Raw genomic sequence first — 15,030 nt, forward strand, 5'->3', positions numbered from 1 at the left:
GGGCAATCCGCCAAGGGTGGAAGGAACAGGAATCTACATATAAGACACTTAATAAACACCTCTTTCCCCGAGGGCCTAGTTTGCTGGCCTTATACTCACTGCGCATGCATCAATTTTCCCTTTGGGCATGGGCGGGGTAGAGTCTTTGCTCCGTCTTGAGTGGGAGGAGCCAAGATGTTTCCATGGCGACTGAGCGGCGGCCTCGGTGGTGGATTGAGCGGGTCTGAACGAGGTTCCCAGAGGGCTGCGCGAACTCGGCGAGTGGACGCTGTCATGGCGGGCTTGCTGAAGAAGGTGAGCCGAGTGGAGGTCACTGCTAGGGTTGAGACTGTAGGGGTAGAGGCAGCCGGATAGGCCCTCATCCCGCGGGTGGTGGCCGGAACTGGCGTGTGCTTGGCGGGGCCTTTGGGCACTGGTGCGGCTCTGCCCTCAGAGGTGGTCGGTTTGGTGGCTGCGCTCGGAGAGGCAGAAGCAGCTCCGCGCAAGCGGCATTGAGACCCGTAGCTGGTTTGGGGCCAGTTTTAGCCAAAGGATTGGTGGTTTTGCTTTTCCTTAGCTAGGTGGACGCACCGAATTGTAAACAGCACGAATCATGTTTTGTTTTTCAACAGACCACTGGCCTTGTGGGGTTGGCTGTATGTGAGAGTCCACACGAGGTATGTACCTCTTCTTTTTTCGTTCCTGAGCTTTCAGTCACCTTGTTTGTTGAAAGGTTAACCGATACGGATATTTCCAGTCCAGAATTCCAACTCAGCGTGAGCTTTTGAGATGAGAGCGGTGTCTACTTTGTGATCCGGTGTCTGTCTGTGTGTCATGGCCTTTTTCTTGAGTTTCTTTTTTTGGTGACTTTTTCCCTGGCATTCTTGTCGCTTCACCCGTACTTTTGTGAGTACCCTCCCAAGTCTATATCTCCATTTTCCACCTTTTCCCCCGTCTCACCGTTTCTGCTTAGGTTCCCTAGATTCCTTATACACTTTGGCTTCCCGAAGATACCGCTCTAGCAATTGCCCCTTTTGTTATCTATTTTCCCTTCTAGTATGTTTTTCCCAATTAGTGTTCAGGTATGAGTTCATCTAAAAAAAAGAAACAAAACAAAAAACTTACTTTGATCTTTCTCATCCCTCCAACTGCTACATCATTTCTCTCCTTCCCTGTATAGATAACTCGAAAGAGTTATCTGTACTTACCTATCTCTAGTTTCTTTTATTCTCCTTTGATCCCACTCCAGTCAGGCCTTGCCAGACTGGTCTTTTCTTTTCAAGGTCACCATGATCTCGGTGCTGCTAAATCCAATGGTCATCTCACATTTCTCATCTTAATTGACCCAGTGGCAGCATTTGAAACCTGTCACACTGTCTCCATCAAGTATTCACTTTCTTTACTAAGCTTCAGGACACCCCAGTCTGTTCATTTTTTCCTCTGCTCTTTTTGCCTTATCTTTTTCTGGTTATTTCTCATATCTCCACTTCTAAATTTTGGAGCGCTAAGACTTGATTCTTGCACCTTTTCTCTGTATTTGCTCTCTTGGTGTCTGGATGCAGTCTGATGGTTTTAAGTACCACATTTTACACTGATAACTCTTAGATTTCCATATCAAGCAGTTACCTCTTGTATATTTTATTGCTTGTGGACATCTCCACTTGGATGTCAGACAGGCATCCCAAACTTAACATGTCCAAAATTGGGTTCTTGATCTTCCTAAAACCCACTCTCTTCTCATTCTTTCTCATCTCAGTGAATGGCAGTTCCATTCTTCTAATTACTAGGTCAAAAACCTTGAAATCATCTTCAATTCCTTTCTTCCTCTCACACTCCACATTTGGTACTTCAGTAAATCCTCTGCGTTCTGTCTTCAAAATATATCCTGATTTTCACTACTTCTCACCACCTCCTCTGCTGCTACATTGTTCTCAGCCACTATTATCACTACAATGGATAATTGCATTTGCTTCCTAATTGCCTCTCCCTTCTTATCCCTCCTCCGTTTGGTCATTTTTCAATCAAACTAGAGTCAGCCTGCTAAAAAGTAAGTCAAGTCATGTCACTCCTTTCCTGGAAAACCCTCCTGTGGTCTTCCATTTCATTAAATAAGAGACCTTGCTATGGCCCTTCAGGTCACTCTTCAGCAGAGTGTATTCTACTCATTTATCTCGTCTCTGTTTAGAATGTAGGTTTCCATGAAGGCAGGGATTTTTTTATTTGTTTATTCACTGCTAGAATTATGACTAGCACATGGTATGTGCTCAGTAAATAATGTTTGTTGAGTGAATGTTGTATACTCATGAGTTCTTAATGACTTTAGATTCATTATTGTCTAAAACCGAACTCAGGGTTTTCCTTTCTAAATCTGTTTCTTTCACTGTGGGCTCAATGTCTACTGAGAGTATCAGAGTCTTTCTACTCCCCAGGCTGTGAATTCGTACATCATTTTTGATACTTCTCTTTCTCTTGTATCTTCATGTTCATTCCAGTAGTGAGTTCTGTTGATCCTTTTCGGTAACAGCTCTCCAGACCTCTCTCTTCTTTTCCTACTATTATTATCACAGTTTAGTCCCTTGCTCTCGTTTAGAGAATTGCAGCAACCTTATTACTGGCCTTTCTGCCTGTTTCTCCACCCAGTACTTTTAACTCACTACTGCTGGTTAATTTTCTTGAAGCACAGATCAAATCATACAATTTCCTTAAATATTTTCATTGCCCACAGACTATATCCCAAATGCTTTAAATTGGCATGCAATTTAGTTTGACTCAGTTTTTCTCCAGCCTTATCTCATAACCGTTTCTTATGTGTTCTATGTTCTAGCCATATGCTGTCCAATAAAAATATAATACAAGTCATAAATGTAAGCCACATTTGTAATTTTAGATTTTCTAGGAGTCACTTTTTTAAAATAAAGAAGGTAAAAGTTATTTTATCTAAAATATCCAAAATATTACTCTCATATATAATTAGCATAAAAATTAATGATATTTTGTAGTCTTTTCATAACTAAATATTCAAAATCCAGTGTGTGTTGACACTTATAGCATATCTCAGTTTAGACTAGCCACATTTCAAGTGCTTCATAGCCAGATTTGGCTAGTAGCTCCTATATAGGATAACACAGGTAAAGGGAAATAAAACAATATACTGATTACTTTATGTTCCCTGCATTTTCTGCTGTTCAATCCTATACATGTATTCTATGTATAAATTGCTTTTTCCAACATCTTTAATTGTCCAAGTCCTACCATCCCTCAAAGTCTAGCTCAGATGCTGCCTTTTCTGTGACCCCTTCCTTGATATCTGCTGAAGTAGCTCCTTCTCCTATAGAATAATAATGCTAACATTTATTGAAAATATGTGCCAGGTACTATTGTAAGTTATATGATACCATATGAAGCAAATATTATTAATATCCCAATTTTAGAAAGAGGCCTTTCTATTATACCTTTTGCTAAAATTAAGAAAAAAAGAGGCTCAAAAAACCTTACACAATTGGGATGATATATTCTCTGACAAGCTCTAAATTAGTAGAGTAAAATACCCTCTATTATGGAAATCATATTCAAATACATAATTGTCTAAATATGCAGACTGCTTTTAAGTAAAATGATTTCTACAGGTCCTCAAAGTAGATGTGTTTATTCATTTATCTATATAGTTAATATATATGAATTAAACTAGGTATTAGTGCCTCTCAATTTTATACAATTAAACTAAACAAATTTCGAATTAAATAGAAAGGAATAATAAGGAAAAATTTCATCTTTTGTAAGTTGTAAAAGAGATAAACCATAAAACCAAAGAAATTACAGCAAGGAGGAGGTTAATGCTTTTTGAAGAAACGGTTTGTGAGTCTTTTTTCTTTTTTAACCTGTTTCACTTTGAAAATGTTTCATTAAATATTTGGTGATATTTTAAAATGGAAATTTGCATGATTTGTCTTTACAGAGGCTAAGAATATTATACACAAAGACTCTTGATGTTCTTGAGCAAATTCCTAAAAATGCAGCATATAGAAAGTATACGGAACAGATTACAAATGAGAAGCTGGCTATGGTTAAAGCGGTAAGTAGCTGACTTGATTTTGTTTTCTTAAATTCATGGCATCCAATGCAACATTTACCAAAAAAATTCAGTTGCTATTTTGTGTGTGTATTCTGCACACTTCCTCTTCTTTCTATTCTTCCGTCCATGCTTTTCTTCATCCTTTATTCCTGTCATTCAGCAGACTCCTGTTTACTGAGTCCTTTTATATGCAAGGCACTATTAAATACTGGAGTGAAAGAATAAGATCTTCTGTTCCCTGAGTTACTATTGCAGCTATTTCTTTTATCTCTCTTCCCTATCCCAGTCCTTTATTGGTCTTTTACTTTTTATCTGTAGATACATCAATCTTTTTCTCTTTTCTCTAGTTTCAGAGTAGAGAAGTAAGGAAGTAAAACAACAAAAAATGTGTGCTTTAAGAAATTGTCAGAAATAACTTAAAAAGTGCTTTGTTGCAAAAATAAGAGGACCAAATTTGTCACTTAACTAAGAAAAATTTTATTGAGCATTGTTAAGGACCGAATGTGGCCTCCCAGAATTTATAAGTTAAAGCCCCTGGTGTGGCTGGAACCTCTATGGAAGTAATTAAGGTTAATGAGGTTATTAGAGTGCTGCCCTGATCCAGTAGGATTAGTGTCCTTATAAGAAGAGACACCAGAGAGCTAATGCTCTCTACGCCATATGATGATACAGTGAGAAGATGGCTGTTTGCAATGCAGAAAAATAGCTGTCACCAGAAACCTACTCTGCCAGACCTTGATCTTGGACTTCCAGTGTCCAGAACTTTGAGAAAATACATTTCTTTTGTTTAAGCCACCCAGTCTAAGGTATTTTGTTAAGGCAGCCCAAGCAGACTAATAAAAAAGCGTTTTACAGCTTCCAAATCAAAGGCCCTAGACAGGCACACAGTTGACTGCTGCTGATTATTTTATACCAAACTATATTGCACTGTTGTTAAATTTCTATAGTAGCAGTTATTTCATTGAATTTTTAGTATTTATAAACTTCAAAAGTAATTGACATATATGCAATAAGTGGTCTATTGTATTTATCTTAGATTACCAAACTATAGTTTAAAGAGAATTCTTATCTTTACCTTGGGTATACAGCAAAACAATGAAATTTGATTTGGTGCCTTTATTCTTAACTTGGAAGTTCTGGAAGTAATTTACAGATTAAAGTCTCTAAAGGGGAACATTTTTTTTAATATGTTTTCCTTAACGAAAATGGGCTTATGCATATTTTTCTCATCACAGAGTAAGAAATTTCCCTTTTTCTTTTCATAAGGTGAACCTATTCAATCTATTTGACTGTGTCTTTGATTCTTTCTCTGCATTTTTTCTCCATGACCTTGTTCCCAATTAATCATTTCTTCTCTATTTCTTTTTTTGCCTCCTATTTTATTATCATCTTTCAGATGGTCTCAAAATGTATTTAGCTTGTTTCTATCTTAAAAAGAAAATTCTATCTTTATATTTTCTTCCTTTCCTTTTGCCCTATATCTCTTTTCTCTCACAGCCAGTGTCATCCAAAGAATAGTTCACTGTCATTACTTTCACTTATTAGTTCTAAAATCTTTTTCTCTGATCTGAGCTATTTCAATTGCCTTGTAACAGACTAGTCTGTGTATAGTTTCATCATACTTCATTATAAGCCCCTCACTGCCAATAGAGTGATCTTTTTCAATACATAAATTTTAGTGTCTCTGCTTAAAAACCTTACCGTGGTTTCCTGTTCAATATTTCTCAAAGACTGAGTTTAAGGATTTATGTTGAGCTGAATGTGTGAAACTCACCTAGCTATGTTTATTTGCATGATTTTGATGTATATCAGATTTGAGAACCACTGACATACAGGATAAAGTCCTTAGCTTGGATGGAAGGCCCTCCAAGGGCTGGCTGTAGGTTATCTTGTTATTTTCTGTGTTGTACCCTATTTTTAGCAATACCAAACTGTTGATAGTTATGTGAATTCCATGCAAGTTTATTTTTGTGTTCTTTTGTATTTTCTCTTCCCTTTTCCTGGAATGTCCTTACCTTGTCTGTCTTACAGTTCTTACTTAGCCCTTAAGATTACCACTTCCTTTGTGAAATCTTTTTTTACCTCCCTAAGAAGAGATCTACAACTTCCTTGCTCTCTTCCATTGTACCTAACATATTGTGTTTTATTTATGTCTCCTCTACTAGTTGTAAGCTACTTGTGAAAAATGATTGCATTCATCTTTGTATCTGAAGAATCTATTGTAGCACCTGGCACTTATCTAAGGTCTCTTAGAAATGTTTGTTTATTCAAAAGGCTAAATATAAGTCGTTTTTAACAACCCCAGGCACTATAGAATAGTTATATCACTGATTCTTATTTTTTGTTAAATCATCACAGATTTTTAACTCCCCATAGAGCCACAGACAAGTCTTCAGTGAATATTATGATTATAAAATATCTGCTAAATCTGAAATAGAAATAAAAGTAAATATTTTGTAGATTATACCAAGGAGATAGTAATAGCATATTGAGGAGAAGCATTGGTTTGTAGACTGTCCAAAATTTTCATCTCAGCTCTAATACTTATTTGCTGAATGACTGTTGGCATATTGCCTAATTTCTCTGTCTCACTTGCCTTGTCTATAACATGGATTTACTGGTACCTACCATGTATACTTACTGTTAGTGCTGAATGAGGTGATTTATGTGAAGTGCTTAACACAGTTGCAAGCATATAGCAAACATGAGGTACATGATACCTTATTCAGCTTAATGGCATTATGCCATTGGTAAATGCCACATTACTGACTCGTTTTCAATAAGACAAATTTTGAATTATTTTCCTAACACATGCTTTTACTGAGTTGAAAATATTATTGAACATTTCTTTCTTTCTTAACCTTTACCCTCCTGGGTCTCTTGTAATAGTTTTCCTCTTTTGCTTTTGATTTTTGGCTTTCATAGCTCAGTTAATTCTGAGTTAAACAGTTGTTCCCAAACATGTTCATCTTCTGTTTTTCCCCTTCTTTTCCAACTGCTTTTTCCAACTTATCAAATGCCTGTTTATATGCCACATGATCCTAGGCATCAAAGCTAGTGTCTACATGGCAATGAACAAAACAGATAAAAATCCCTGCCTTCTTGAAGATTATTCATTAATGATGGGAGGCAAAGAAATAAATAAGTAAAATAAGTAAGTGAATAAAGAAGTACATTACATAGTATGTTAGAACATATTGTAATGTAGAAAAATAAAAAAGAAGAATGATGTGTACCAGGGTAATGAGGGATGTTATGTATTAGTTTTCTATGGCCACTGTAACAAAGTACTATAAACTTGTTGGCTTAAAAACAATAGAAACTTATTCTCTTACATTTCTGCAATCCAAAAGTCTAAAATCAGTATCAAGTTGTAGAGCCTTTGGAGGCTCTAGAGTAGAATCTATTCTTGCCTCTTCCAGCCCTGGTGGGTTTTGGCATTCCTTGGCATGTGGTCCCATCACTCTAATCTCTGCCTCATTACTTTCTGTCACATTACTTTCTCCTATGTATAATTTTCTTCTGCCTCTGTCTTATAAGGACACTTGTATTTATTTAGTTAGTTTTTTTTTTTGTCTTAAGTACTTTTATTTATTTATTTTTTTAAGAACACTTGTATTTAGAGCCCTCTAAGATAATCTAGAAGAATCTCCCCTTCTCAAGATTCTTAACAATCACACCTGCAGAGTCTTTGCCATGTAAAGTAACATTCACAGGTCCTGGGGATTACTTAATGCACGTCTTGTGGGGCATTGTTCATTCTACAACAGTTTAAGTGGTCCTCCCTATTGAGATGATATGCAAGCGAAGACTTGGATGGAGGTGAAGGAACAAGCCAAACAGATACCTTGGATCAGCCAGAAGATGTCCTGAGGCAGAAACATGCCAATTTCTGTAGAGAATACCTTTTTTTTCCCCTCCCTCTTTTCATTCTATTAAGGTCAAAAAAACCCCCTACCCCGTTTATACTTATTTACTTATGCATGTGTAAGTATAGGACATGGTTTTTGGTTCTCAAAAAGCTCAATGTATTAGAAAATAAATGTATGTCATTGAATATTCTGGGTAGTACATTAGCATTTCTTTAAAAACTTTTTGAAGAATAATGTACACAAAGACACGTGCTGAAATACAGAGCTTAATGAATTTTCACAAAGTAATTACACCCATGATGACATCAAATCAGAGAGGACATTTCCGGAACAACAAAATCCTCTCTTGTTCCCCTCAAAGTTACTGCTGTCCTAAAGATGACCACTCTTCTGACCTCTTACCACCACATTCATTTTGCTTGGTTTTTGAACTTTTTATAAATGGTATCATCCGTTTGTATTCTATCATGTCTGGTTTCTTTTGCTAAATATTATGTTTGAGAGAATCGTCTGTTGTGTTCAGTTGTAGTTTGTTCATTCTCATTACTGCATAGTATTATACTCAAATACTATAGTTTATTCATTCTATTACATATGGTCATTTGGCTTGTTTCTAGTTTGGGGCTATAATTTGTGATGCTGCGAATATTCTTGAACATGTTATGGTTAACTTATTTGCATTTCTGTTTGGTTTATACCTAGGAGTGGAATTTTGGGTCCTAGGATAGCAATTATTTTTAATGCTAATGTACTCAGAGGAAATATAGGAAATACTAAGAAAATAAAATGCTATTTTAAAATCTGTATTTTCAGAGGGGAGGGGAGAAGAGGAAAAATAAAAAAATAAAATGTTACAAAAAAGGATTTGTTAATTAAAAAATAATAAATAATAAATTACCTAAAAAGACCTGGAAAATCTGTATTTTAAAAAGACTGAATTAGATATCTTATTTCTTATCTCTGATAAGCATGTCAGTAAACACTTAATACTTTTTAATATTAAGACAGAAAAGCAATAAATTAGTAGAGAGATAAAATGGGTTTCTGCAAGATATTTGGTAAATATTAGTAAGGGTACAATTAAAGAAAAATTAGTTATGTTGGTTATATTAAGTGTTTTTTTATATATGAGTTTTTAAAATATAGGATATTGAAACATTCAGATGTTGAGTTCCTTTGTTTAAATATGTTTTTCTTTCTTTTTTTCCCCTTAAATTATAGGAATCAGATGTTAAAAGATTAGAAGACCAACTTCAGAGTGGCCAAATAGAAGAGGCGATTCTTCAGGTAAAGAAAAAGTTGAATTTTTACATGTTTGGCTTCAAATATTCAGAGGTACAATGTATAGAGGCACAAAAATGACATTCCAGAAAGAAAGGAAAACTCAGTTTCTTTGTATCAATTCATCAACTCTAAGAATCACATATGGAAAATATTTCTAATGCATATGTCAGTTAAATATCATTGATTATAATTTGAATTTATGAGGCTTCTGTTGGCAGGTTTGATAGCCTTTGAATTTAATCATCATGTTCTTGTCAGCCTTAATATAGTTCAAATTGGTAACACAATATTACTGTTATTTGAAAAATTTTATCTTTTAGATACAAATACTTTTATGTTTTTGTATATAATTTTTAATTAAATTGGGGGAAATGATGCCCCCCCCTTTTTTTTTAGTTGTATATTCTTTTTTCTGAATTACTAGTAAGGTAAAACTTAAAATATGTTTTTAGTTTTCATGTTTTATTAACTATTAATATTTTACTCTTCATTTGTTTCAAGTGTTTTTCTTACAGATTTTCAATTGTTTTTAAAAATGAAAGGTATTAACCTTAAACTTTTGACCTATTGTCCTTACATTTTTTTTCTTTTAGTCTGTTTTTTGCCTTTTGATTTCAATTGAATATCTTCTCCCATATATAGAGGTTTTTAAATTTTTTATTTAGTAAAATCACCTCCCCCTGCCCACTCCACGCCCCTGCCATGTCTTCTCCTTATATGGGTCTGATGAATATTTAATTCTGTTTCATTTAATTTTTACAGTTTTTCATGTTGGTCTTCTTAAGTTTTCTTGCCTTTTATCGAAGGACACATGAAAGGAAATATTGTATAGTATTGGGAATTAGGGAGATAGTTCACCAACAGACATGTTATGCGAAAACATTTTTAGATGGCTCTGTTAAAGGAAGACTAAGAGGTGGGGAGATGGATAAAGAGGGGAGGGGATTAAGAGGTACAAACTGGTAATTAGAAAATTTATAGTCATGGGGACGTATAGCATGGGGAATATAGTCAGTAGTATTACAATACCTGTGTGGTGTCAGATGGTACTGGATTTATCAGTGATCACTGTGTAAGTTATACAAATGTCTAATTGTGTTGTACATCTGAAACTAATATCATATGTCAACCATAATTGAAAAAGTAAAAATATAAATTAAAAAGAGGAATGGGGCATTCATACAGCTTTTAGTGAATGTATGCTTTTCAAAGGGCTATTTTCTTAGCCTTTCTATTCGTTCGACTATGGTACTAGATGTAGTGTTATGGGAACTTGCTGCAGACTTATTATTGTCCTCTTCCTACTTTTCTTTCTTTTCTACCTGTTTTTACTTTGATCGTGACTTGACTTTAGTTGATACATTAATTTATCATGCAATTATATAACTAAGATTTTATCATTGAAACAATCAATATAAAAATACTGAGATATTTTACATTATTTTTTATATTGTCTTTAAAACCTGGTGTATATTTTATACTTGCAGCACATCTGATTTCAAACTAGCTACATTTCAAGTGTAGGTAGTGGCTACCATCTTGGATAGTCCATTTCTAGAGGGATACTAAAAGAGAAATGAGGAAAAGACAGTGTGTTATAAGCCAAAGAAGAGGGAGGGAGTGGTCAACTGGGTCCAGCTTCTTAAAATAAAGCTGACTTCATGGTGTTCATGGTAGATACCCTCCCCTCATTGAACGATACCTTGTGGGCATCAAGAAAGCATGGACGGTCAAAAGATCCAGGCCAAGGGGCAGTCAGAGAGATAGCCACTATAAGGGGTATTTTAAATCAGTATTTATACAGTTTTCTCATGTCAGCATTAATAAGTACCTCTACTCCCAGATTTCTATTAATCTACTCTTTAACTTATTGTTTATGTTTAGATTGTTATTGCTAAACGTAAATTGGCTGTTTTGCACCACTGGCATAAATGAGGCATTGCCTTTTAATTTTATGATTATAGTTTCTGATAGAACCTAAGCATTTATTCTGTTTGAATTTCTTCCCTGACATCCTGACAAGTGTTCAACAGTGTCTAAGTTGGCCAGAGTTGTCATAGGTCTTTTTGTTCTAGAAGAAAAGTGAAATAAAAAGATATCTAAAATATATGTGTTAAATATGTTGTAAATCGTGTTTGAAAGGAAAAATTAAATGTAACATAATCTGATTAAGGAAACTAACTCAACCAAGAAATATTTTTTGTGCACCTATTATATTTTACATTACATGGAAAACTGTTTTATAAACTGTGGTTTTAAGTGACTGGGTCATGAAATCAGCAGGCGAGTTATAACTGGCACTAAAAAAATTACAGTAGAGTTTGTGCTACCCTGAACGTACCCGATCTCGTCTGATCTCGGAAGCTAAGCAGGGTCAGGCCTGGTTAGTACTTGGATTGGAGACCACCTAGGAATACCAGGTGCTGTAGGTGTTATATTAAAAAAAATAATAATAAATAATAATAATAATTACAATAGAAAATAGAGTATATCACAGCTATTAAAGGTAATGATATTTTTAGTTTTGTTTGAATTATATGTGTGTATTGTGGATCCCTTAGTAATTATTTTTTTTTTTACTGTGGGCCATGCATGGTAAGATAAAGTTTGAAAGCTCTTGACAGTAGATGAAGAGACATACTTCTGATCCTCAAAGAATTTGTAGTCTAATGGTGAAACACAATTAAGATTGAAAAGTCACCAACTAAACTTTTGAACACTCTAATAGTAAGTTTTAACCGAATAGAAGAAATCAAATGCTATCCTTTCTGAGTTGTGGAGATTGTGTAGCTGTGAGAATTAAGGTAATTTAATTAATAATGTTCAACATTTGATAGTAGAACAGCTTATTAGGTATTAATATGAAAGCAGTAGTTCTGTCTAGTTGTACTTCGGTTATTAGCCATGATAATATCTGTTAAACAGTATAATCAAATGATATTTTTAAAACATTTTATTAACAGGCTGAAAATGAACTAAGTCTGGCGAGAAAAATGATACAGTGGAAGCCGTGGGAGCCTTTAGTGGAAGAGCCTCCTGCCAACCAGTGGAAATGGCCGATATAATCATCATTAAATGACTTGTGTGTTGACAGGAAGCTGATGTAATTAAATGTCCTATTATATCAAAAGTTTCCATATTATTTATATCTTATCAAGAAAACTGACATAGAACATATTTAGGAGACTTTTTAAAATTAGTAATTATGTAGTAGAGACTTATGATATCAGTTTTTAGTTTGTAAAGCATTTAAATTATTTCGAAGATTTTTTTTTTTTTTAAATAGAAGTTGTCGGACAATTTGAAAGTTAATTGGAAAAATTTCTATAGATTTCAATGCAGAGGCCATGTTTGAAAGGTCAAATATTCTTAGTAGTATCTTATCATTTAATTATTTTTAATTCCGATAAACCTAGAAAAGGTCTTTAATTATTGTTACTGCTTAAACAAATTTATAGGTCATTGTTTAAAATGAAGTAGTAACAGTAAAAACCATCAAATTAAAATTTATTGTATAGTTGAGGAAATTGGCTTGATATTTGAGAGATTTCTTATTTATAGTGGTAGTTGGAAAAACTTTTTCTTTCGTCTCATTTAAGGCAGTTGGCTTTCTAGCCCTTAGCCTTTAGTTTTCTTGATTAACCAAACTACATCAGGAAAGAGAATTTCTGTAAACGAAGAGATAAAAGTTCCTAAAGTTTATCTAGCAGACATCTTAGTCGTATAGTTATAACTTCAAAGCGGAATCACTAAATAGTCTTCACTGAGTTTCCAGTGTGAGTGCAGAAGGGTTAAACAAAGATAAGTGCTGTTTAAGCAAAGAAGCAGTTGACAAGCTTAAGGTTAAACAAAAATAAAATTACTTTTCGTGTGTCCTCACCTTTTCTTCCTAGCCTCTGTTATTTCTAAATACTCTGTTAAATTTGATATTTCTTAACTTCAAAGATAGTACTTTTGGGGGTGTGAGTTTGTGTGTGTGTGTGTTTGCTATTTCTTGTGGCAAAGTAGAATCTTAGAATTTTCAGAATGAGAAAAAAATTGTATTTTTCTTTTTCCAATATATTTTTTCTCTTGCAGAGTTGTAAATTGAATGCTAAATAAGTATTAACGAGGTGGGTTGAGTTACTTTTCAGCAGTCAGACTAAGGGAAACCTGTGGGGGAAGTGGGAAAGCATTAGAGGGAGAGTCAGAAGTCCAGGGGTTCTCATTCCCATGCTTCTAGTGCCATCATGAACTCAGTGACTAGGGGAGGCAAGTTAACCTCTCAGGATGGCTTATTTCCTTCTCTGTAAAAAGTAGAGTTTGTGATTTATAACTTCCTTTTCAGTTCTAAACATTTGGTTTAATATATAATAGATAATTTAATATATGATACATCAGAATTAGTAAGAAAATAATATCCTAAAGCATGTTTGCATAGATGCTTTCAAGCTAATTTACTAACCAGCCTTTTTCTTTTAGTCCTTTGGGCACATAAAAACAGAAAGCTGGCTTGATGTGCCTCTGTTATACTCTCAGCCCCACTTCTCCCATTGTTCTTGGGCATTGTATATATTTCACCAACAGAGCTCCTGTGGCTGTTAATAAAAGGGGACCTTATTGATGTCTGCATTAGAAATGCTAGTTGTGGAATAGTAACTGTTTCCGGCACAGGGGTCCTTGCCCCTCTTAGGAAATCAAGGAGTGGGTAAAACTTTTGCAGAGAGAAAGTTTATTAAAGTGAAAACTTGTACTAAGGGAGTCACTCCGAAAGAGAATGGATGTGGTTCCCCAGGAGTTGTATAGGCTCTTGGGGTTGGAGCCCACCCCTTACCCTTTCCTTTTTCTCTCCCAAAGTATGTTGAGGCTGGTCTTTCCCTGTACCAATATGCTGTATCCTGGGTAGCATGTCTCATTAGCATCTTAATCTCCACTTAGCGGGGAGTGCTTCTTACTATGATAATGAGGGAAAGTTGACTATAGGACACCTTTTTTAACTAATGCACATGCATGACTTTAGAAACTCCCTGGGCCTGCTTATCTCCTGCAACTATGGTTCTGTCTGCTCCATTGTTTCTGTAGGCTGGAGGATGTGGCTCAAGGTTTTCCCCAGCTGCAGGTTCTGGCAGGGTCTTAGTAATAATGTAATAATAATAATAATAGCTAATATTTGTTCATGTTTGCCAGGTACTGTTCTAAGTACTTGACTAATTTCACTCATTAAATCTGCACTACTAGTCTAAGAGGAAGATCCTGCAAATTATCTCCATTTTCCAGATAAGGAAACCAGAATTCAGTGAGTAGTGCTCCACTGCAATTGTGCGACGTGGGGATCCTGAGAAACTGAGGCAAAGAGATGGTATGATAACGTACCCAAGGTGACATAACTAGTAAGATGTGGAGCTACATTCTGAACCTAGAGAGACTTGCTCCAGAACTCTGACGACTCCTAACCATTATATTTTTCCTTATGAATGCATATGATGCTGTCACTCCTGCATGTACTGTATGGGCTGCACCAAAAGAACCTAGACCCTGCTTTCTTGACTTTTTCTGTCAAAGTACCTATAAAGAACAAATGCGAACAGAGGTAGTAAACAGGATTTCATTTCCTGCGAATATATTCACATGGATCACAGGCAGCTAATGGGGTAGGTATCTAAAAGGCATTGCACTGTGGTCTATTATTCTTTTACATTTACTGCCATTCTAACTGCCCAAACAACCTTACACTCAGTTTTCTTTACCCCATCAATGTTTACCGGTTGCTTCCTATAAACTTTCCGATTAAGCTTTCCTGATCAATTGGAAATTAAATTCTATTTAAAGACCTTCAGCATTGCT

General features: G+C 35.1%; 1 protein-coding gene and 1 pseudogene across 1 annotated transcript; both read left to right on the forward strand.

Moving 5' to 3' along the window:
• The first annotated feature begins 184 nt into the window (after nt 1-184).
• On the forward strand, nt 185-13,086 carry NDUFA5 (NADH:ubiquinone oxidoreductase subunit A5). Its single transcript, XM_006910560.3, has 5 exons — nt 185-294; nt 612-656; nt 3,935-4,051; nt 9,145-9,210; nt 12,171-13,086. The coding sequence occupies exons 1-5, from the start codon at nt 274-276 to the stop codon at nt 12,270-12,272; spliced, it is 351 nt and encodes a 116-aa protein (XP_006910622.1). The 5' UTR covers nt 185-273; the 3' UTR covers nt 12,273-13,086.
• LOC112478791 lies at nt 11,527-11,639 on the forward strand (annotated as a pseudogene).
• Nucleotides 13,087-15,030: the final 1,944 nt, after the last annotated feature.

Source organism: Pteropus alecto, unplaced genomic scaffold (assembly GCF_000325575.1).
Source record: "Pteropus alecto unplaced genomic scaffold, ASM32557v1 scaffold22, whole genome shotgun sequence".
In the NCBI taxonomy this organism is placed as follows: Eukaryota; Metazoa; Chordata; class Mammalia; order Chiroptera; family Pteropodidae; genus Pteropus; species Pteropus alecto.